Here is a 23,183-nt window from a genome sequence, read left to right on the forward strand (position 1 = left end):
CCCCGGGCCCCGGGCAGGCCCCGGAGCAGCCTCCGCGCGCCCCCCGGCGAAGGAGCGCAGCCCGGCCGCAGCCTCTCCCGGCCAGGCCCGGGGCCGCCCCCGCTCCGCCAGGCGAGGCTCGGTGCTCCCGGCGGCCGGTGCACGGCGCCCGAGGGGCTGCTGGCCAGCGGCAGGGGCGAGAGGCTGGGCCGGGGCTCAGAGAGGGCCCCCCCAGCGCTGCCGGAGCGGGGCGCGCCCCGCCGTAAGGCGGCTTTGCCGCAGGAAGGTGAGTGCAAAGGCCGGAGGGGGATGCGGCCCCTGCACTTCCTCACTGCTTCCAGTGGCCGACCTAAAAAATAGCAGTGAAATAACTGGAAGATGGAAGAGGTGGTTTTGCTCTAGGCTGCCCGAAACACTGCGCAAACTAGTGCCCTGTGCCCCTATGACGACACAGGACTGTCTCTCTCAGCTTGACACGTGCTGCTTAGCTGCTCAATCTGCAAAATTCATCCTTTGCCCAGTTTATCCTGGGCATCCGCTGCTTTTGTAAACAGAACATGTCGAGTGATGATGGGCTGTTTGGCTCTGGGAAGTCCCTTGAGGTACGTGTCCTACTTGCCTCCAAGGAGCTAGCTAATGCCCCCTGCCCTTCTCAGGCTCAAACACACAAGAAGCTCTCCTGGTTTGCTTAACACTCCTTGATGCAGGCAGATGCAAACCTAACCATTGCTGCGGCAGTGGTTTTGCTCATGCTCTCCAGCAGCCTGAGGGGATGATGGGCACAACCAGATAAAGGCTCATGGGAGGATTGTTTGGGTTTTGCAAGCCAGTCTCAGCCTGCTTTGTTTTCACAGATCTCTCCAGTCTTCCCATCCCCAGGAGTTGGAGGTGGTCCCTTCCCCACCACAGCATCTTCTCCAAGGCTGGGAGCTTTGTGCATACTGCATCCTCCTACACTCACTTGCCTGGCAGAGTATTAACAGACATCTTGAAATTAAACACCCTAGGAAGCAGAATCATAGAATCTCCCAAGTTGGAAGAGACCCACAAGGATCATCGAGTCCAACTCCTGGCACCACACAGGTCTACCCAACAATTCAGACCATATGACCAAGAGCACAGTCCAAACGCTTCTTAAACTCCCAACAAGCTTGGTGTCATGACTGCGTCCCTAGGGAGCCTGTTCCAGTGCATGACCACTCTCTTGGTGAAGAACCTTTTCCTGATATCCAGCCTGAACCTCCCCTGTTGCAGCTTGACACCGTTCCCACGGGTCCTATCACTGGTGACTAAAGAGAAGAGATCGGCGCCTGCCCCTCCACTCCCCCTCATGAGGAATCTGCAGACCGCAATGAGGTCTCCCTTCAGCCTCCTCTTTTCCAGGCTGAACAGACCAAGTGACCTCAGCCACTCCTCGTACGCCTTCCCCTCTAGGCCCTTCACCACATTAGCAGCCCTGCTGCCCCAGAAGTTCTCAGTGAGTATCATCCCCAGTTGTCTGGTCTGTGACATGATTCAACAGTGCTTGAAGACATAACTCTACTTCACACTTCTTGGGTTTTCTTGACCCTGCTTGGCCCAGACCAACCCAACTCTGGCCTCTACTAGTCTTGTGTTTGCTGGTGAACCAAACCAAGTAATCTCTGTCACCTGCATATGGATGAATCCCAGCAAGCTGCAAGCACAGCCTTTGCAAGCTTGGAAATCAAGCTGGGAAAATGCAGATGACACCTCCATGGAGCAGACAGAGACTCTGAAACCTCATCAGTGTGCTCCATCCTCAACAGACAGTTTGATTTAAGGACATCCCAAGCTCCGTTAAACAGAGTGATGGCAGTAAAATTCCTTAGCTGGACGAAAACCACAGATAACAAACATACGCCATGCTGTGTGCTCAGCCATACCCACTGCAGAGCTACAGCACATTGACAGCAGCTGTTATAGCTAGGGCCTGACAGCTCTAGAAAGACCACAAAAAGCTTCTCTGCCAGTTCCACACCAGCTCCTCACCTCGCAATAAAGTCAGGGAATATCTTCCTCCTCCTCCTTCCTGCCAGGGACCCACAGCTTTTTGCTGAGAGCCAAAGCGATATTCCTACAGGGCTGCATCCAGCAGTGAGTTTCACAGAGCCTGCAAGGAGTACAGCCTCCTCTCTGCACCATCATGTGGACCCTGAAGGATGCGGCCTGCTGATGGAACTGTGTCCCAACAGCTGCAGCTTGCACAGCTTAGCGCTCTGACTCCTTTCCACCACTAGTCACAGCTCCACGGCAGCAGACTCCCACCAGCCATCAGCTCAGTCACCCATTCTTCACGGAGTGGGGAGAGCAAAGCAAGCATGCTCATCGTGCCAGTACCAGAACTGCTGAGCACAACGGTGCTGCCCAACCCCACTGCACTGCCTCCTCCCGGCTGTTGCTGCTTTTCATACTGTCACCTTCATGTTTTCTCCTAGACCATTCCTCTGTCAGTCCCCTGAGGCTCTGCAAAAATACCTTGTTTTTACAGTGCTCATCACTGAAAGATGCTCAGCTCCACTCTGTAGGCTGCCCCATCCCCTTGGGCTTCTTAAAGTTGACCTAAGTTCTTTCAGGGCAGATGCCATGAGTTTAGTTCCCTTAGAGACCAGCACTAGAGGAACTTGCTTCCAGCCACTGAGGTACTCCTTAAAGCAGAAACCTTAAGAGATTAAAAACTTGCCATTTAGCAACTGCAGTCACCAACGTAAATTACCAGGAGCTTCGAGGAGAGACAGAAACCAATGTCTCTTCCACGTGGTCACAGTCCTCAACAGAGGATCCTCCTCAGCTCAGGCTGGCAGCTTCTGTCCAGCAGAATAGTAGAGAACTGCAAAGACCAAGAAACTTAGCTGGTGAGGCTGTGAGCAATTGAGGAATAGAGGCGAAAGGCAGATACGCAACTCTCCTGTTTTCTACTCTTTCACTCTGCAGGTTTCACAGTGGTGCTTGAAGTCATGCACTGGACCAGACAGACAGGGGCATGCTGCAATGCAGCAGTGGCTCTGCCACAATTGTGTGTCAGCATGCAGGGGCTGAAGAGGCAGAACAGCTTATACAGAGGCAATGTGTGGCTTAACCTTCTTAACCACCCTTTAAAGCATGGATACAAGCATTAGCTACCTACTTATGCTAGAAATGTTTCTAACCACTTCTGAAAGCATTGCAGTCAAGCCTACAATACAAGAGACCTAAGAATCTCAGAGAACTGCTAGCTAAAATATTTACCAAAATTAAAACACTTAACGGAATCCCGCACTCCCAACATTTTGCAGAACTTCAAAGACCAGAGCATACAGAAGCTCCACAGTGGATTATTCAGGCCACATTTATTACAGCATTTCAAGTATACAGTGATGTTACTGATGGCTGAGAACAGCTAAGATGCAAACGATGCCAGTAGCAAAGGGTGACCTAGAACTAGCAGGCTATGTAATTCTCATGGGAGATTAATGCTTTCTTTTTCTCTTATTTCAGCTGAAAGCATCAGACTGAAAGGTTGAGAAAGATTGGGGATGGGGAGAGCAAATACAGAAGTTTTTGTTTGGGATCATTTAAATTGGCAACTTTCACATAGCAGAAGCTGTCTGCTATTGCACTCTTCCCTCTGCATCCCAAGGATCTAGGATAGCCAGGTGCGTCTTTTTCACCAAACACAGACAGCATTTTCCCTGGTAAGAATGGAGGCCTGCATAGGTGGGTGGTTCTGGAGCCCCAGCTCAGCACTCAGAGAATTAGATCCCTGACTTTGCATAGTCACATCTGAGAACCAAGCTGTTGGACTTCCGCCAACAAGGCAGTAACACAGACTTTCACCAAAAGCATACCAAAACTATCAACTCCGTACTATAAGGCAGCTTTAGGTCAGTACTCTTTTTGGGTGCAGCACGAGCTGTTTAGAAAAACGAGGACTACACGGCAGCTAGACTGCAAGATCCTCTGACAAAAGTGAGGACTGTGCGTGCTTCCCAAGACCTATTTCTGAAATACAGGGCCTTACAGATATTTTAAAGCAGAGACTACTCCCCCATTGGTGCACAAATTCCCACAAACTAGGGAAGAACTGAGCTATGAAGTGACCAACTCAAAGAGCACCCCTCAAACCAGAGATAATGCACTGTATATTGAATGTGCCTGATTTGCAAGCTACTAATTCTGCATTTAAGATATTAGCTGCCTCAACTGTGTGTTCGTCTCTTGCATTAATTAGCACAGAGCATCTGAAGCCAGCTGAAATCAAGAATTAAAAAAAAATATTAGAATTTACATACATAACATTAAAAGTGTACCTCCGGAATGACTGTTCTTCAAGACTGCTGAGCTCTGAGGTAAATGCTGGCAACTTCACAGTCAGGCCAGCAGAATGCAGTGCTGTTTCCAAACCTCCCAAACACATCTCACAAGTTAAACATTCACTAACCAAATTAATCACAACTCATTCTAGCGAAGTAGCTTAAAAATTTGTCTTCAGCAAAGAAGACATTTCAGCATTTGAAAATTCTGGTGAACAAATGATCTGCAAGTAAAACAAAACTATTAGAAATGGTAACGACACAGTCTGTTTAATCAAATCAGATCTGATTACTACAAAACATGCTGAGGACAGCCACTGAACTCATATCCTGGATGCTGCAGTGCCTTCCTCCCACGTACCCTACGATCACTTTTTAAAAACGGTCTGTCTAAAGGACAACAAATGGAAGACAAGTCAGGATGTAATGACAGATTTCAAACGAAGGAGCATACATACATTAAATTAACAGATACAACCTTCAGCATACAGGAGTTTGATACTGTAGTCCCAACGGACAACAATACAGTTACTGGCTAGAGTTGCAGAAAGTTCAAAATCTGAACAGTCTTGAACTGCTTCCAAAGATTCCAATGGCTTTTTAATAGTTCCAGTAATTAACAGGTATATAAAACGGAGATGGACTGGCTTCTCCAGCAGAAGAGTTGGGGCTCTTCCATTCTAATCAGACCGCTGGTACAGAAGGGAGTTGATTTGACTTCCCCAACCTTCCCACCAGTCTGCCAGGGATTATGATTTATTAAAATCTTCTTGATTTACTGACAACTGATTTAACAGACAAAAGCTGCAGACTGTGTCAATCATAGTGGATGGCAGTATAGAAGATTATCCAAACAACCTGTGGAGAGGAAAGGAAGGGAAAGTTGTTTTCATGCCTCTGAAAAGGGTTAAAACACTGAAAACAAGCCTTAGGCCTTGCCCTCAGCTGAGGGCTGGGGACTGAATTCTAGCTTTGACATTGGATCAGGTATATTAGGGTCACCGTACACCACAAACGGTGGCATTCCATTCAATTGGCTTCCAGAGTGACTAACCTATCTACAGTAAATCCCATCACAGTCTCTCTAGAGATTTAGAAACACCACCAAATCAAGTCATGAGCATATTCAGGGACTTGTGGAAGGGCAGTAACAGGAGAAAATGTAGAGAACCCCAAACATCAGCTGGTATTATCTAGACCAGTTTGGGTATACCTAGATGAAACTGCTAAGACAGGGTAGCAGTGTATCTGAGACAGAGGAAGGGATGGCATAAACGTGGTAGATGCAGAAACGTGGCAGTCCGTTCTCACTTCCTTTCTGACACTGAAATCCCGTGCATTAATACTGTATTATTTCATAACCAACAGATTTCAGGCTTCTCTTCCCCACCAATCTCACTGATTAGTGGACACTGACACATCTCTTTCTACCAGCGCCCCAGCTCACCTGCTTTTCTTCCAGGCCTTTTCCCTCACAAAGTTTATCAACACAATTCACAAATCAAGTTAAAGTGAGACACGTTACCAGAAACAGTGCAAAAGATGTCATGAATCCTTCCTTTGTCAGCTCCCATGTGCCACCATACTCCTCCTCATCTATCTGCTGGAAGCTGCTGAAGTAGAGATACAGAACACCAGCATTGATCAGACAGAATCTGGAAGAAAGAGATTAGGAACCATCATTTTCCAGGACCCAGACTGCAGATACCCAATATACCATAGAGCAACATATGAAGTATCCTTTGTACACAGCACAGACCAAGTGAAAGGGAACACCATTCCTGCAACTCTCCCCAGGCAGCTCGGTGATTTCCTTCCAATAGCTCCTCCAAGTCAGCTTGTATAGCATGCTGGTGTGGGGTGAAGTTCGCCTCACAAGGCAAAACAGGACTGAGAGCAGTCAACCGACAGTAATCAAAAGCTGGAAATAGCAGCAGATGTGCAAACCCTGCAAGTTTTCCTCTGCTACAGGTACGCAGCAGTCCTGCTCCAACACAGAATCCAATTTCCTTTCATGCGCTCCTCGATCTTGAGGCTGCCAAAAGGGAAGAGTGTTAGGCTCTACGCTCAGTGTTAAACCCTTTTGTTAGTGTCTCACGACCGCATGCCAGAGATGAGAACCGAAGGCTCCGTACCACCCTCAGAGCCATAGCACTGGGGTTCAACTTCAGGCAAGTCTTAGTACACTCTGTGTGTACTCTCTTACGCTCTGTAGTCTGTGCCAACAGACTTATGCTGCAATGGAAAGAAAAAATAGGAGGCCCCATTTTTTTGTTAGGACAGTCTGTACTTATACCACCCCAGCTTAGGGCTGAGACAACCTGAGAAGAAATGAGTACATTTCCTGGAAAGAAAACTGTGTAGGAAAGGCAATACTGGAAGACTCGCAAGTTCAAAGACTAGCAGCAAGCTGTGAGCAGCTGTTCAACTGCATACCACAGAAAAAACATGGACACGGTTCTAGAAGGTTTGAGTTTCCCATCTGACACCGCATCGCTTTTATTTCTAACGTTTAGCCCAGGAATTGGCCGATGTGCCTGAAGGTGTCTCATGAATTAATGGATGACTAAGTAAGAACAATGCTTCCCAACCACTCCACATCTCTTACCAGGAGCAATTCAGATTTAACTGTGCACGTAGCTACTGAGCTCCTGTTAAAGCACCACAGCTTTACAGCACATGTCCATCAGTTTCAAATTTCATTTTTTTTCTTAGAGACTCTCCCTCCACTTCCTTGCCATAGCTAGGGCATGCAGGAGCGGAGACCTTGACTAGGCAGAGACATTTGCAAACCAATACACCTGAGAGCAAACAGAACTTTTTCCCCCTCACAAAGTTTGGAGAGAAGGGCTGTGCTTTTCCACCCCTGGTGTCCCTCCAAAGGCTTACTGGTGCGTGCCAGTGCCAAGCACACTTTTGTTTCATAACTCAGAGTGCTCACTGCAGCCTGGTGGAAGGTGACACAAATCCCGTGTCTTGGTGGGGGTGTGATGTGCACGCACCCTTCTAGACGCTTTTCAAGGAGAAGCTGCCCCTCTTGTCTACTACCAGAGCCTCCTCTCCAGGGATGGCTCCTGACTCAAAGAGGACTGCCACCCCTTTCCCCCACGTGCCTTACTTCTTAAAGCCCTTAGAAGCATTTACGGGAGCAGGCCACTTCACAAGTCAATTGAGCTTCTTATTCCCTGCTTCCAGCTCCACCCCTCTTTAACAAGAATAAGCAAATATATCAAAAAAAAGTGAGAAGAAAAAAAGCGATACTTAGGTCAAGGATAGAGAAAGAGGCTGATGACAACATGTTGTAATTAGTATGAAGTTCATGACAAATAACAGTCTGGAATGCGATGCCAGATTTAAGGCATGTGGCAGACACAGACACTGCATTTGGCCACTCCACTGTTTATAACACAACCTTAAAACAGACAAGAAGTAAAGTCCAAATGTGGGAAAGTACATGAGACAGAAAAGGAAATAAACCTTACATTGCTATTCCCACGAATCCTTTCAGAGGAACTACTCCCCAGATGATTCCCAAAATAACTGCAATGATCTGCCGGAACCAGTAGATCACATCTAAAAACTCATCCTGAGGAGATAAAGCAAAATAAAGATTTTGGCATTGATTACGTTTTTCTTTTTTTCTTCTTTTTTTTTTAAGCCATCACATGACTGACAAGCGAAATTTTGACACTGAACATTACTCCATTAGAAGTTGTACATAACATATCATAGTCAGAGCAAATAAAGCAGTTTATGGTGCCACGCACCCTGGACATTTCTGCTTCCAGATTAAATACACGGCTTTGTCCTCTAACACGCTAGCGGCAGCAACAAAGCAGCATCTAATGTCGTTGTTTGCTAAAGATTCAATTCTGTAAAAATTCATCAGAACGATGCGTAAAATGTTCTTGGAAGTTTTGAGGCTGTTGGCGCCGCTCTCGGTGCCCCGGGCCCTCTCCCACCCAGCAGAGCTCGCTGCCAGCGGCCAGCACTCTTGCCAGCACCAGGCCCCGCGACCTCAGGGGCGCGATAACCGCCCCGGGATCGCTTCCCAGCAGCAGCGAGGTGGTCGCTCCCGCCTGCCCGCGGCGCTGACACAACCCTGGGCGCTGCAGCTGCACAGCGCGGACTCGGCCTTTATACAAAATTCCCCCGACCGGGATTTTTTTTTTTTTCCGACCGTCGCCAAGGACGGGCCCGCCCATCCCCTCGGGGCGCGCTGCCACCGCACCCCGCCGCCAGCCGTCGCGATTTTACCGCGGAAGGCGCGAAGCTGCCCGGCGGTGAGGGCCAGGCGCGGCGTCAGACGGGGTCGCGGCCGCTTCCCTCAGCCGCCCGATTCCTGGCTCCTTTCGGCCTCCGGCGCACGGCCGGGGGGCCCCGAGCCGCCGGCACGGCCCCGCCCTTGCTCCGTGCTAACCGCCAAGCTCCCGCCCGCGTCACCGGAGGGGGACGAGGCCGAGCGGCTCAGACCCCTCCAGGCTCCACGCGCGACAGCAGCTGCCGGGGGCGCCGCCGTTTCCACGCCCGCTCCCGCCCCGGAGGGCGAAGCCCGGGGGCCAGGCCCCCCTCCCGGTCCCGGGGCTCCCCCCCCCCGGGCCGGCCCCTCCCGGCCAGCACCTTGTCGTGCCAGGCGGAGTCGCTGCGCAGCGCCCTGCCCCAGGCCGAGCCCCGCGGCCCCGCGCCGCCGTCGGGCACCGCGTGCTGCTGCGCGTGCGGCGGCTCCTCCCTGCGCCGCGCGCCGCTCATCGCACACCCGCCGCCGCGGCACTGCCCGGCCCGGCCCGGCCCGGCCCGGAAGCGGCCGCCGCGCGCCCGTCGCCCGCCCGCTCCCCGCCAATCGGCGCGCTGAGGGAGCGGCACGTGACTGCAGAGGCCGGCGCCCCCCCTACGGCGGGGGAAGGGGGTCAGCCCGCCGCGCGGAGCTCGCCGGGCTCGGGGGCGGGGCTAGCGGGGCGGGGGCGGGGCCTGCGGCTGGGGGCGGGGCCTGCTGCTGGGGGCGGGGCCTGCTGCTGGGGGCGGGGCCTGCGGCTGGTCGGGGGGGAGGGCGCGGGCACGCGCGCTCCCGGTTTGGGGCTTGCGAGCGAAGCGATCGCGTTCGCTGTGCGCGCGGGCCCGAGCGCGGCCGCCTCCCGGCGCCCGGTGCCGCGGGGCACCGCCGGGCGCTGCTGGGGGCTGCCGCCCCGCCGTGCGACCCTGCCGGCGGTACCTCGGTCTTGCGAGGAGCTTCCTGGGGCGCCATTCCTTCAGCTCCCCGGCCCCCGTGTCCGTACGCGGCTCCGGCCGCACGCCGAGGCGTGGCGGGGCTCGCTGCCTCCTGGCCCCGTTACCAAGCTGGAGGCCCAAGGTCCCGCACGTTTTCTGTTGCGCAAACCAGCAAATGCCTGGCCCGGCGCTTCGGGAGCGCCTCAGGAGCCTCGTGGCTCTCCGTTTGCAGGACTAAGGGTTTCAGCAACAGCGGCCTTGCCGATGATTTCAGCAGGACCTGGGAATCTTAGGGAACGGAGCGGGCCTACCTGACCTGCTCACAGTAGGCAGGCGAGTCCTTGTCCCAGAGCTCTGATCGCTTCCAGCTGCTGCCGTGTATTTTAAACACAGATTTTGCAAGATACCTGCGGGCTTCCCAGCACTGTCCCAGCTACCAGGCCCCTGAGCACATGCCCAACCTCTCAGGCATTTGCTGCAAGCCTAAGAGGCTGGTCCAGGTCAGTGGACCCTTGTCACACCAGCAGGGAGGTGACACCCAACGGAAGGGGGACATTGCTGTATCTCCCACAGGAACCTTTGTATCTGATCCCCACTATGGCAGAGTCCTTTGTTGAGGGGCCAGGGCTCACATACCCTGCTCCGTCCTTGCTGCCCTTGGGGTTCCTCAGGTGTTTGGGACATGGCAGCCTGCTCTGTGCCCTCACGCTGTGATGGGGATGGTCAGGGAGCACAGCGGAAGCGATGAGGGACACCACAGCTGATCTCTTCCAGGACTCCAGGCCGTGTGCTGTGTGCTGAGTCTCAGCATCCCCAGCTTCGTGCTCCTGCCCCATGCCACTTTGCCAAGGCAGAAGCATTTGCATGATGATGAAATGCCTGGATCAGAGAACAGATCTAAACTGACATGCTAAAAAACTGTTTTGTTTTACCCCATCGCCATTCCCTGACCTGCTGTCCAGAGAGAAAACCAAGTGAAATTACAACTTGAAAGAACAAGGAGGATGCAGAAGAGAGGTGACACAAGAAAATGTGGAGGTACAAACAGGCTCCCTACTAAGGGACACGTGTTGGCAGAGGAAGAGTACACAGGGAGCCCAGGGCACTGAGAGGAGGAAGGGGAAGCTGGGAAGGGTTGAAAGGGATGAAGGAGAGTCCTGCAGGTGTTCCAGCAGCAGTTCCTTATGTGCACGCAGCTGCAGAGGCTGCAAAGCATCCGAGGAGCTGCCACGTCCAGTACCGTCCTGCTTCCTCGTTGCCCCCAGCCCCCGTGCGGCGCCTGCTCACTTGCAGGGAGCGGGTGCATGGCCAGGGGCGGCTCCTTCCCCACCACGCTCCCGGGTACTGCACAGACGCTGATGTGTTTGAGGTGGATGCACAGAAAAAACCGGGAGCAGCAGCCATGGGGCGGCAGCTCAGGCTCTCTGCCTCCTGAGACTGTTCTCTTTCTTTCTTTCTTCCTTCCTTCCTTTCCTTTCCTTTCTTTTCTCTTTTTCCTTCCCTCCCCTTCCCTCCCCTTCCCTCCCCTTCCCTTCCCTTCCCTTCCCTTCCCTTCCCTTCCCTTCCCTTCCCTTCCCTTCCCTTCCCTTCCCTTCCCTTCCCTTCCCTTCCCTTCCCTTCCCTTCCCTTCCCTTCCCTTCCCTTCCCTTCCCTTCCCTTCCCTTCCCTTCCCTTCCCTTCCCTTCCCTTCCCTTCCCTTCCCTTCCCTTCCCTTCCCTTCCCTTCCCTCCTTTTCTTTAAAAGGCAAACTTCGTGGGAAAGCCCCAGACGGAGCTCAGGCTCAGCAAAGACTCTGCGCAGCCCCGCGCTCTGCTGGGCTCCCTGCAGATGGGTGCCCCACAGGAGGGTTAATTTGTAAACCACGGCTCGTGGCAGCTCTTCCCGCGCGTCGCCCCACGCCGCCCCCTGCCCGGCTCCGCCACGCCGGGAAGCGCCCGAGGGGCGCGGAGGGGCGCGGACCCCCCCTGCGGGCGGTGTCGGGGCAAACCCGCTCCGGGCCGGGCGAGCCCCTCTCGGAAACGCTCCCCGATTCCCCCTCTGCCCCCGCTCCCCCGCGGGCACACTTCTGCCCCCCGCGATGCGCAAATCCCCCCCCGGACACGCTGTCGGGGAGCCCGCGGCACCGGCGGCCGCTCCGTGGCCGCGGGGCTGAGCAGCAGCGGGGCGCTGGGAGGGGACCGAGACCTGCGGCCCCCGCGGCCCCCGGGCGGGCGATGCCCCGGCCCCGGCAGCACGGCACCGCGCGGATCCGGGCACCCACGGCCTCTGCACCCACGCCGTGCCCGGCCCGCCCCCCCCCGAGCCCCCCGCGGCCAGCGGCACGCGTGGGCCTCCCGCCCGTCCGTCCGAGGCCGCCCCGGCCCCGCCGCATTCTTCTGCCTTGTATGGGCCGAGCCGGGCCGCCCGGGGCGGGACGAGGGGCCCGGCACCGCCCCGGCCGCCCGCCCGCGCCTAGGGCCCCGCCGCCGGCCGGCCCCGGCAGAGCAGCGCCGCCGGCCCCGCAGCTGCCCCGCTCCGGCCCAGGTGAGGCGCGGCCTCCGCCCGTCGGGGGCGGCCGTCGGGGGGGGGGGGGGCCGGGGAGGCCGGGGCTGCGCCCCCCTTCCCCCGGCTCCGAGCTCCGGAGAGCGGCGGAGGCCCCTGGAGAGCCGCGGGCAGCCCCGACGGGGCGGGCGGGACCGGGCGGGAGGGAGCCGGGGGTGGCCTCGATGGGGCAGCCCCCGACGGGGCCGGAGGCGGCTCGGGAGGGACGCGGAGGGCCGGGGAGGGGGCAGTCGGGGCCCCGCCGCGGGGTGGGGGGGGCCGAGGCAGCGGCAGGAGAAGCCCCGGTGCGCCCCTGCGGTCCGGCAGGAGGGGAGCGCCTCGCCCCCGGGGCCCCTGCCCGGGATGTCCCAGCCGGGGAAGGCGAGGGACGGTCCTGAGCAAAGCTCCTGGTAACTGCACTGACCTGGAGCTGGGACCCCCCCCCCCCCCCCGCCCCGGGATGGCAGAGCTGCTAGAGCTGATCCGTGCTGCCCGACCGTGGCTCCCCCCGCCGCCGTTAAGTGAGAGCTGTTCCCGGGCGGATCAGCTGCTTTCCCCTCCGCAAGCCTTTACCGACAGCCAGAGCCGGAATCCAGATGCATGCATGACGCTCCAGAGCTGTCCCAAGTGACCTGTGAGCAACTTGAGGCAATAAACTGTTGGAAGGCAGAAAAGCTTTATTTAGCTCTTTTCCCTCAGATCCAGAGGAACTTTGTGTCTTATGTAGTTTTGCCCGTGAAAACTTGAGGTCCTCTTGGCTTCTTCCACTCAGCTGCTTCCCTCCGTGCATGCCTTTTTGGTACAAAGTGTTATGGATGTGATAAAAGCCAGGGAGGTTCTTAAACATCGACGTGTAAGAGAAAGCAGTGGCTGGAGCAGCATTCTTTGGAACGGAACATCCCGAAGTGTCAACAACCAGCGCTGCTTACCAAAGATGGTTGGTTTCTTCAGTCACTTGAATTTTTTCCTCTCGTCACTCTGTGTTCTGGCAGGCTCTGTGTTGCTGTAGGAGGAGTTTGCGGTCGCCTCCCCCTCTGACGTCCTGAGGCCAGATTCTCCCACCAAGGTGAGCCCCTTAATTCTCCTGGGAAAATGTCAAAGCCAGCCCAGGGCACATTCTGCCAAATGCCACAAAGGCTTCCTGCCCCACGCTCCCGAGATGCCCTCTCCTTCCCAGCCCCTGTGAGCATCAGGAGGGTGATGGGTGGTGGGGCTTTCATGTGCTGTCAGCGTCCCTGCATGGTCTTCTCCCAGTGGCCACAGCAGGTGTGCTTCGGAAGGGCTTGTCTGTGCCACACAGGCATGGTGATGCCCTTGTCCCCTAAATGTGGTGGGAAGGAGCTGGCCCAGAAACCGTGCCATTCTCTCTTACCCCAAAATGATCAGAGCTACAGAAGCCTCCAGCCCTTCATGCTCTGCCAGAGGAGCCGAGCTGTGCCTGGCGCTGCCGGGCTGGGGTAGAGGGACAGGGGTGGGACCTGTGTGCTGCAGGGCTCTTCCCCTGCTGCTATCCAGCCCCGGGGCCTCCGTGTCAGGTTGGGTCACCGTGAGGACCTTGTCCCTGTGCACTTGGCTCTTTCTCTTCAACACTGCCCTGCTCCATCTGCACTTAAATCCTGCTCACTGGCATTAGTGCTGGTGGCTGCAATTGGTCTGGGGGACACAGCCTGGGGCTCAGGTTCTGCTTTCCCCATGCTCCAAGCTCCCTCTTCCCCGCCCATCTGTGTTACGGTCTCCCCTATTGCTCTCTACAGCTACCAGAAAGGAAGGTGTGGGGAGCTGGGGGTCGGCCTCTTCTCGCAGGTAACTAGCGATAGGACTAGAGGGAACGGCCTCAAGTTGTGACGGGGAAGGTTTAGGTTGGAAATGAGGAGACATTTCTTCTCAGAAAGAGCAGTCAGGCATTGGGACGGGTTGCCCAGGGAGGTGGTGGTGTCACCGTCCCTGGGGGCGTTCAAGGAAAGGTTGGACCTGGTGCTTAGGGACATGGTTTAGGGGGTGACATTGGTGGTAGGGGGGTGGTTGGACCAGATGATCTTGGAGGGCTTTTCCAACCTTAATGATCTGATGATTTTAAGGTCATAAAGGAGAAGAGCCCGTCTCTGTTCCAGCCATGCCAAGCGGTGCAGGAGGATCCTGCTGCAGCTCCTGGGCTCACCCTGGCACTGCCCCCCCCCCCCCCCCCCCCGGCAGCTCTGCAGTGAGGACAGAGCTGAGCAATGCTAAATCCCAGGGCTAGCAGGAGAAAAAGGCTGTTCTAACAGCAGGGAAGATGAGCTGCTCGCTGCTCAGTCCCCCAGCATACTTACCTCTTGGTAAATGCAGCTGTGTTCTGGCTTGCTGCTACTTGCAACTAACCTTGGGAAGAGTCTTGGGGCAGAGATTTAACCACAGTCTTTCAAAGGGGCCATCATTTATCCCAGCAGGGATGTCCTGTGGAGCAGTTCAGACTGTTTGAATTGCCCTTCCCCCTATCCTATGAAGCCTGCCCAAAAGCATCCAGCAGATGTACATTGTGCATCTGGGTGCCGGGATGTCATGGAGATGATGTCCTTTCCTCTCTAGCTATGCTGGAGATCTTGCAGCAGCCCCGTGCAGAGCTGAAGCCTTGTCAGCACTTCCGGACAGAGCTCCTGCAGTTGCCTGCCAAGCCTTGGAGGAGCCACCCTTGGGAAACGTGGCACCCAGCACACAAGTAGACAGCATCGTGTTTGTACCACATGGCCACAGCTGGGCTGTGCTGCAGCTGCAAGGTGGAGGTCCCTCCTGGCAGCACTGAAACGTGCCTTTGGCTTGTCGTGCCCTCCCCAGCATGGTCAGGAAACGGCATCGGGGTGAAGTTGCTTCCTTTTTCCCAGTGAGGAAATGTATGGTGGCTTGTTTCACCGACAACAGCGAGTTGTGGCGCTTTCTCTTTGAAACTGCAACTATTTAATAGCTTTCCAAGGCAGCCCTGTGGCTGCGTGGGGCTGACTCTCAAGGCCCAAGCCCAGCAGCGCAGGAGACAGGGGCAGCGCTTGGCTGCAGAGGGGGCAGAAGGACAAGGGGGCGAGGGCAGCCGGTGGCAGGGTGAACGTGGTGGGTGTGTGGCTTCCACGGCAGGCGAGCTGCGGTCCCACCCCAGCGCTGACCTCCCTGCCTCCGCTGCCAGCAGCGAGCAGGGCCTGGGCTCGAGCAGCCGGGGTGGGCCTTTCACCGGGGCTGGAGGAGCAGGACCCATCGTGTGTTTCTTCTTCTTGCCGAGGAAAAGCTGGGTGTTCAGACTGGCTCGGCCTGCCTGAGGCCACCGAGGCATGCAAGGCATTGTGGCCAGGCCACAAAACAGTCTGGCCATTGGGTTTTTTGGCCAGCCAGAGCCCTGCAGCGGGGCCCTGGAGCTGTGTGGGTGTGCGGAGCAGGGTGGCGGAGCCATCGAGCCTCCGGCAGGGCATGGATCGCCCGCGGCACATCAGGCCTGGCTGCAAATCACTTCTGCCTCCTGGCAGGGGCGCTTTTCCCTGTGCCCAGCCAAAAAAGTCCCTTTCCAAGTCACAGCTGGCGCCTAGGAGTTTTGCTAAAAACAGAAATAAAATGATTAGGAGCTGAGCTTGTCCTTGGGACTGAGCATCTTTCCAGGGAATATTTTGGATCAAACAGCAGAATCGAACAGCAAAACCATGTGCTGCCCAAATCGTGCTTAATCCCCCTAACGAGAACCATCTCTCAGGGGAGTGTGCCAAGCTGTGCTCATGCTCACTGCTCACAGCTGGGGCAGGGTAAATATCTTGATAATACTAATTCCTGCGGTGAGAGCAAAGCTCCTGTTTATTTCTCTAGTCTTCTGCTAATAATTCTGCTAATAACTCCCTGTGTTTTGGAAGCTCGGTGCCGGCTGAGCTGCAGCGTAGTGCCGTGGACTGGCACCAGAGCTTTTATTGCTGGCTCTGACCGCTGCAGCAGATTAAGGTGAATCACGCTGCTCAGCTGAACTTCCCTGCACAGGCTGATGCCCACGCTGCTGTCCAGGTGACTGCTGGGGGCAGGCAGCACGTGCTGCTGTGTGGCAGGGTACCCAGGCAAGGGCTGTGCCACTGCAAAGAGCTTTGCGGTGCAGCGGGGCGGGGGAAGCAGTGGGCAGAAGGGCTACGGGGCTGTCATCTGCCCACACAGCCGTGGGCATGCCCTGGCTCTTTGGTGATGCTGCTTTCCTCAGCAGGCTGGTGGCAAATGTCTGGGAAAAGATCGAATGTTTTGGGGCAATCTGAAGTGATTTCATGAGTGGCGTTAGGTGCTGGGTGCCAGCCAGGGCAGGCAAAGGTGGTGGAGGGGAGGGAGATGGGAGCAGTGGCGTTTCCATCCCAGTGCCTGCAGCCACTGGGGCTCCTTCCCACACAGCCCAGCCAGGGGAACCTGGGGACTGCAGCTGGGGGGGGTGTGCTCCAACCCCCACCTCTGCAGCCTCAAAGGAGGGGTAGCAGCGAGGGTAGTGAAGAGATGACACAGTGAGGCAGGGAAACGGCTGGAAGACAGGTACAGCCTGGGAAGGGCTGGCAGGAGCTGTGCAGCTGCGAGAAAAGGCTGCTCGCTCTGGTCCCGCTGGGCAGGATGCTCCCTGCGACTTCTGAGGTATCAGCATTAAGGACCCAGTTAGAAAGCGGAGCCCACAGCAGCGTTCCTGGGGTGGCCAGCGCGTCTATGCAGGGCTTCTGGCAGAGGCACGCTGGTGTTGTTGCTTTGTGCTGCTTAATGCAACATGACGTGGTCCTCAGCTGCTTCGTGTCCCCTGCCAGAAAAGGCAGGAGCCCAGAGGCACTGTTTCCCACAAAGGCGTGGGGTGCACAACAGTTACAAAAATATTCTGCTCTTCGCCCGAGGAGCTTCATTCATAGTCTGTTAACTCTGATTCCCCACCCTGCAGCAGGCATGGACTCCCTGCCCCAGATGGGGAAACTGAGGCATGGGTCTTTCTGTGAGTTAGAATTGACCACAATAGAAATTTGAGAATCTGAGCAGCATCTCTGTCGTGGCCACGATCTCTGTTGTCACCCCAGGCTTTCTCCCAGGGCCATGCTGAGCTGGCAGCTAACGCTGGAAGTGTCCTCGTGCCAGGCTTGTCCCTGACAGCTGCTTGCTGAGTTTCACTTAACGGGATTTGGCTGGGAGAGGTCTGAGCATCCTCACCCTGGGTAACACCAGAGGTAGCCAGAGCTGCAGAGCAACCTGTAGGAATCAGGGCTGGGCCCCCAGCACCGTGATGCAAGGTCTTAAATACTGAGCCTGGCAGCATGGGCGGTGACACCAAACCACCGCTCAGGGGCTCAGGTACTGTCTCTGATCATTCTCGCTGCTGGGAAATGGCTCTTTGCTTCACCCTGTCACTATTCCCGCTGTCCCCTTTGCCATCCCCTCTGGGCCACGTATTTCCCTGTCTGAGTTCCCCCCGGGTCTGTCTGTTCGTACTGGGGATCCAGCTGCCAGAGGGTGATCCAGCTGATCATCCCGTGGATCCAGCTGCTCGCTGCTGTTCCCTTCCTGCCCCCCAGCCTGTTCCCTTCTCATGCTGCTCATTGCCTGTAACAACCGCACCGGTCCTCCGACCCCACCTGCCCTCAGCTGCTTCCTTGTGACCCCCCTGGGCGTTCCCCTCCCTGCATTTCGGGGTTCCTCCTGGGGTGCTGGGCAGAGCAAGGGTGGGGGGGCTGCGCAGGGGGGCTGGAGCCGGGGCGGGGGGAGGCAGGGAAGTGGCAGCACGCGAGGAATGCGCCTGCAGCCGATAACCCCAGGCTCTGGCTTAGCCCCCAGCCCTGCAAGGCACAGGCTGCTCTGGCACGGGGCGAGGGCAGCTGTGCCTGCTCACCCCAGGGTGGCCTCCAGGAGGGGGGGGCCCTGCCCCAAAACCCAAGGCAGCACCTAGAAAGCACCCTTGGGTGCCCTCACAGACCGAACCCAATGCGGCGTTGGGTTCACCATCTTTCCCTGCAACCAGGATGAAGGGGACAGGCAGCATGTGGGTGTGGGGGCTGAGGGCGTGGGCAGGGAGCTCTGCCCACAGCCCACGGGGACAGCCCTGGGACACGCCGGGAAGGGGGACAGCGAGAGCTGCCTGCCCTTGGGACTTCCCAGGGGACTAAGCAGAGCCTGAGTCTCATCTGTCCCTGTGCCCCACTCTGCGACTGTGTTATCTCACTATAGATAGCCAAACTGTGTCACAGCCAGGAAAACTGAGGCACGGACCTGGTGAGCAGCTATTTGCACAGCCAGAAGGGGAAGCTGTGTCCATTCCCTGGGCTCTGCTTCCCCACAGACCCCTGATGCCCCTGTCCTGCCTGCAGGTACCACCCCAGCCGTCAAGATGTCCAGCAAACGTGCCAAAGCCAAGACCACCAAGAAGCGCCCGCAGCGCGCCACCTCCAATGTCTTTGCCATGTTTGATCAGTCGCAGATCCAGGAGTTCAAGGAAGCCTTCAACATGATCGACCAGAATCGCGACGGGTTCATTGACAAGGAGGATCTGCACGACATGCTGGCTTCCATGGGTGAGGAGACCCTTCCCTGGTCCCCTGCGTATCCCTCAGCCCCTTTGCTCTTAACGGCCAGCAGGGACTGCTGCTGGGGGTACGCGGTGCCTTGCAAGGAGTCCTGGTCACTGCCTGCATTGAGCCACTGTTGGGGTGGTGTTGGGGCACAGCCCTCCTGCTTTGGGTCAGTTTGATGCCGTAAAAATGGGGAACTTCCTCTGCTGGCGCTAGTTGACCTTAGAAAGTGCATTTGTGGAAGCATCTAAGGACAGCAGCCTAGGCTGTTGCTCTTAGAGCCACGTTCACTGGTCAGGAAAAAGTCCCTGCCTCCCTTGGGGATGGAGAAGCTCTACATGAGGAGCAGCCACCAGCCACAGCCAGGGGCTGGAATTTGAGTAGTGTCACCCCAAGATGTCACCTGGGGTTTTCCACTGCAGAACAAAGCCCTTTTGTTGCTCACAGCCCGGGTGACAGGACAGGCTGCTCCCTGTGCTGGCCCGCCTGGGTGGGTTGGTGCAGTGGGGGGCAGTCTGCGCAGGGGAGGGGGCTCCCAGCCTGTCACCCCGTGGGTCCCTCTGTGGGTGGTGGGGTCCCACGCAGGAGATAGCCGTGCCCCAGGTCACCGGCTGCAGCCGGCTGAGGTCTGTGTCTGCGCTGGCAGGCACGTCCCGGTGGCTCTGGGGCAGGCAGAGCCCGCGGACCAAGCTGGCAGCTTTGGGAAGATGCACGCTTCCCAGCAGCACTGCCCGCTCTGGCTTGGCGGCCACCCGGCACGGGGGGCTCTCGGGGATGGTGCCAAGCCCAGAGCTGCGGCTGGTCGAGACCTGCGGGCCTGGCCACGCTGCCCACCCAGAGCCCGTCCCCTCTTGCCGTCCCACTCCTGGCCCTGTGCTGCCTCAGCACCACACTGCGAGGTCTGTCGCTCATTGGCGTGGTGGCCGGACCCCTTCTGAAGGTACTGCCTGGGAGAGAAAGATCCCAGAGCAGAGGGGCCGTGCACTGAGGGGCATGTGGGCGTTAAGGCTGCACTCAGCAGAGACCAAACCGTGCCTGGGACATCCCAGTACTGCCTCCGGCACAGAGTCAGGCAGAGAGGGGCCAGGGACGGCGTGGGGAGAGGTGCTGAGACAGCAGTAGCAGGTGCTGCAGAAACCATTGCTCGTGGTGTGGGTGAATGGGCCCCACCAAACTCGTCTTTGATGGCTGCTGGCAGGCAGCTCTCCCCACTCCCACCCAGCAGAGGACAGGGGCACTAAGAACTGAGGAGGACTGGGGGTTGTCACGCCTCGGAGTGATGCCCCTGCCCCTTGGCCCCATTGCTCTCCTGGGAAAGGGAAGCTGCTGCCGGGAGTGGTGTTGAAAAGGTGTTTGGGGTGGGGGGATCTGCAGCCCCTCTTCCAGCCCAAATGGGTGGGTTAGCAGCAGGGGTCGCCAGGCGCATCTCAAGGGCACCTTGAGGTGGATGTGGTCAGTTCAGGCAGGTTATGCCTGTAGAAGGAAAAGTTCTCACTGGTCTCCCACAGCTGAATTTCTCAGTGGCAGCACAGGCGTGGGGCAGACCACTGCCCTGGTGGGCCGACCTTTGGGATGGGATGGGATGGGATGGGATGGGATGGGATGGGATGGGATGGGATGGGATGGGATGGGATGGGATGGGATGGGATGGGTGCTGCAGGGAGGGTGGGCCCCACACCCACACCACCACCTGTGCCCGGCAGGAAAGAACCCCACCGACGAGTACCTGGAGGGCATGATGAGCGAGGCACCAGGGCCCATCAACTTCACCATGTTCCTCACCATGTTTGGGGAGAAGCTGAACGGCACCGACCCAGAGGATGTCATCCGCAATGCCTTTGCCTGCTTCGACGAGGAGGCATCAGGTACAGGCCAAATCTTTGGGGACAGCCCACAGGCAGCTCTGGAGCAGCGTGGGCCATGGGCTCTGCTACTCCTGTCTCAGGTGCAGGGCTGGGAGTGGGACAGCAGGGAGCCTCCAGGGGAGGCAGCGAAGGTCCCTGGCCACCCCTCTGCCCTCCTGTGCTGATGCAGTCCCTGCCATCCATCCCCACAGGGTTCATTCATGAGGACCATCTGCGTGAGCTGCTGACCACCATGGGGGACAGGTTCACCGATGAGGAGGTGGATGAGATGTACCGGGAGGCGCCCATCGACAAGAAGGGCAACTTCAACTACGTGGAGTTCACCCGCATTCTGAAGCACGGGGCCAAGGACAAAGATGATTAGTGCCAAGAGCTGCTCCCTGCCTTCTGTGCACGCTGCCTGCGCCCCTGTCCCCTTGCTGCCCAGCCCCACAGCAGGCTTCCCCCCGGCCAGGACATCACCCTGCTCCATGTCGTGCCGATGCTGGCACGTGGCACTGCACCCTTGCTGGAGGAAGCTCTCCCCTCACCGTACCGTTGCGTGCACATCCGTCCTCTCCCATCGCCTCTCCCGCCTGCAGGCTCAGCCCCCAGGACCCAGCCAGGCTCCATCCCCACCAAGCAGCTGCTCTCCCCGTGGAGCAGAGGGGGTCCTAGGGCAGGGGCAAGCAGCCCAGGTGAGCACTGGCCGGTGGGGATTTTGGCTGGCTCAGACCAGTGCAGTCCAGGGGACCTGATGCAGAAAGAAGCTCTCCCCTTACCTCCCACACTCCCTTCCTTTAGGAAAGAAAAAAAAAGAACACTTTGTTTCCTCTTCTATGGCTGTTTTATGGCTTTAGAGCCTGTGATTTGAGGGATTCAGAAAGCTGAAGCAGCCTATAAAGTCTGATGGTGTAACACAACAGTGTGCTGCGTGGCTCCCTCCCTGACCAGCGCAGCCCTGGTGCCGTGCCGCTCAGATGTGGGGTTGAGGGCCACTCGTGCCTCCGGCTCCCACACCACATCCCCCTGCCTCTGCCCTTGCCCACTGGGGTCTGCTCCTGATGACACCCTGTTTTAAAGCCAAATCATTCCCAACCCGTCTGTGCAAAATTGGCTTAAGCATCGTTTTCTGCCTTTGCTGATAGGAGGAAGGGAGTTGTGCTTTGGGACAGGCAGAGGAAAGGGACTGAGATCCAAGGGAGGAATCCTCTCCTCTCTGCTCCGCTCCTCTCCTCCCCTCCCCTCTCTTCAAGCACCCAGCATCATCGCGTGCCCACTGCCAACACTCCTGTTTAAGCCAGGACTGCTGAGGCAGCATGATCCCTGCGCTGCCAGCCCTTCCTCAGCAGTCAGCTTTGTTGTGCTGTTTGTCCTGTTGGTTTGATTAATTAACGCCAGCCTGACATAGCGGGAGGGGATAAGGGGGTTCCTACATTGCAAATCTACCGTGCTGCTGGAGGTCACTCCATCTCCATCCCTTCAAAGGATGAGGAGGGAAATGTGATGACAAACCCTGGCGAGGTGGTGCCCAGGGCACAGCTGCCAGAAGAGCTCGGATGGGGCTGGCGGCGCCCCAGGAGCATATGGGACTGGGGTTGGCGGCCACCCCCCCCAGACCTGCCAGGCCTGGGGCCATGTCCTCGCCTGGGACATGGCCCATGGTTTGAGAGCTTGTCCTCGGTTCCTGGTGCTTCTGCTTTCCAGGCACTGCCAATGCAAGGAAGCACAAGCCGTATTATCGGGGCACGGAGAGGGGAGGCCAAGCTCTCCCAGGGGGGCTTGTGCTCTGCAGCAGCAGCCAGGCACAAGCCTACCTCCAGGCTCACAAAGCAAAGCCGGGCACTATTTATTCCCTAATGCTTTGCATACTGGGGAAAAACATGCAGTCCTTCCACTTCCAAAGCGAAGTCCCAGGCCTGAAGGCTGCTGAAGGGCAGGATGCTTTTTAAAAAGCTTCTTCACTGAGCTGTATGTCAAAGTGAACATCCCACAGACGTCACGGGGCCAGTGGCTCCGTCCACTCACAGGTCTGATCTCAGAGCTGATTCTCAGAAGCTACCCCTCAACCCTGCTGCCGGCAGAGTAGAGAAACCTTGTTAGTGGACACAGGGGTGTGTATGGGAAGAATAAATCTGTGCTTTGCAAGGTGGCATCCTGCCTCCCCCGCCTGCTGGAGCTCCTTGCAGGTGGAGCACACAGAGATGGGGCTGCCGTGCAGGACTGCGGAGGGCCTTACGAGACTGCACGGCGGCACCAAAAGGCAGGTGCTGTTGGGGGTGGATTGATGTAAAGTGCAGAAGATCAGCCCCAGCTTCACAGCCGGAATGTCCCAGCTCCAGGTGTGTCACACTGAGCAGCAGGAGGCGAGGGGCAGCCCCAAGGAAAGGGAAGAGCTCAACAGCTGTTGAAGAAAAAAACAAAACAAAACAAAAAAAACAATCACATACTAGGAATTACTAGGAGAAGAAAGGATTCCAAGAGGGAGTGCTGTTTGGCCATTGTCTCAGTTCCTGTGTCCCCCACACCTTGAGTATAAAAAAGATCCAGCCAAGCTGGGAGCACTCAGAGGAGAGCACCAGGGAGGTTTGACATCAAGGAACTTAATTTACTAAAGCAGATTGATTTAAACTAGGTGAAAAAGGAACTAAGGGCACACATGTAATGGGGCTGTGCTGGTTACAGAGTGGTGCAGAAGTAGCTTCTGGGTACTGGATCCTTCAACCCTTTCCCCTTTGCATCTCCTGTGCTGCCTCCTGAGCTTGTGGATGGGTTTCTATCAGCAATGCTCGGAGCCCTTTCTGTGCTTTGTC

The 23,183-nt window shown here is 56.9% G+C and overlaps 2 protein-coding genes and 1 long non-coding RNA gene across 3 annotated transcripts; 2 read left to right on the top strand and 1 right to left on the bottom strand.

The window, feature by feature from the left end:
* Positions 1 to 5: 5 nt before the first annotated feature.
* LOC308179016 lies at positions 6 to 5,148 on the top strand. The gene is made up of 2 exons (XR_013940106.1): positions 6 to 265; positions 834 to 5,148. It is a non-coding gene; the product is annotated as an uncharacterized lncRNA (long non-coding RNA).
* Positions 4,534 to 9,118, bottom strand: RAB5IF (RAB5 interacting factor). The gene is made up of 4 exons (XM_080558492.1): positions 8,910 to 9,118; positions 7,772 to 7,875; positions 5,815 to 5,944; positions 4,534 to 5,147 (listed from the first exon to the last, which is right to left on the bottom strand). Exons 1-4 carry the CDS (start codon positions 9,036 to 9,038, stop codon positions 5,106 to 5,108), a joined length of 405 nt encoding a protein of 134 aa, XP_080414618.1. The 5' UTR covers positions 9,039 to 9,118; the 3' UTR covers positions 4,534 to 5,105.
* A 2,798-nt stretch (positions 9,119 to 11,916) lies between these two features.
* On the top strand, positions 11,917 to 21,293 carry MYL9 (myosin light chain 9). The gene is made up of 5 exons (XM_080558491.1): positions 11,917 to 12,017; positions 13,007 to 13,080; positions 18,326 to 18,529; positions 20,230 to 20,391; positions 20,583 to 21,293. The coding sequence occupies exons 3-5, from the start codon at positions 18,346 to 18,348 to the stop codon at positions 20,753 to 20,755; spliced, it is 519 nt and encodes a 172-aa protein (XP_080414617.1). The 5' UTR covers positions 11,917 to 12,017; positions 13,007 to 13,080; positions 18,326 to 18,345; the 3' UTR covers positions 20,756 to 21,293.
* The last annotated feature ends 1,890 nt before the right edge of the window (positions 21,294 to 23,183 follow it).

This window comes from Anser brachyrhynchus (genome assembly GCF_964034855.1).
Source record: "Anser brachyrhynchus genome assembly, chromosome: 16".
Taxonomy (NCBI): Eukaryota; Metazoa; Chordata; class Aves; order Anseriformes; family Anatidae; genus Anser; species Anser brachyrhynchus.

Bases quoted from the DNA above. Each gene is read 5' to 3' on its own strand.
- MYL9 (XM_080558491.1), top strand. From the start codon at position 18,346: ATGTCCAGCAAACGTGCCAAAGCCAAGACCACCAAGAAGCGCCCGCAG. The intron at 18,530-20,229 runs GTGAGGAGACCC...TGTGCCCGGCAG, and splicing joins CGACATGCTGGCTTCCATGG to GAAAGAACCCCACCGACGAG. The intron at 20,392-20,582 runs GTACAGGCCAAA...CCATCCCCACAG, and splicing joins CTTCGACGAGGAGGCATCAG to GGTTCATTCATGAGGACCAT.
- RAB5IF (XM_080558492.1), bottom strand. From the start codon at position 9,038: ATGAGCGGCGCGCGGCGCAGGGAGGAGCCGCCGCACGCGCAGCAGCAC. The intron at 7,876-8,909 runs GTGCTGGCCGGG...TTATCTCCTCAG, and splicing joins ACTCCGCCTGGCACGACAAG to GATGAGTTTTTAGATGTGAT. The intron at 5,148-5,814 runs GTAACGTGTCTC...TCCTCTCCACAG, and splicing joins CATCTTTTGCACTGTTTCTG to GTTGTTTGGATAATCTTCTA.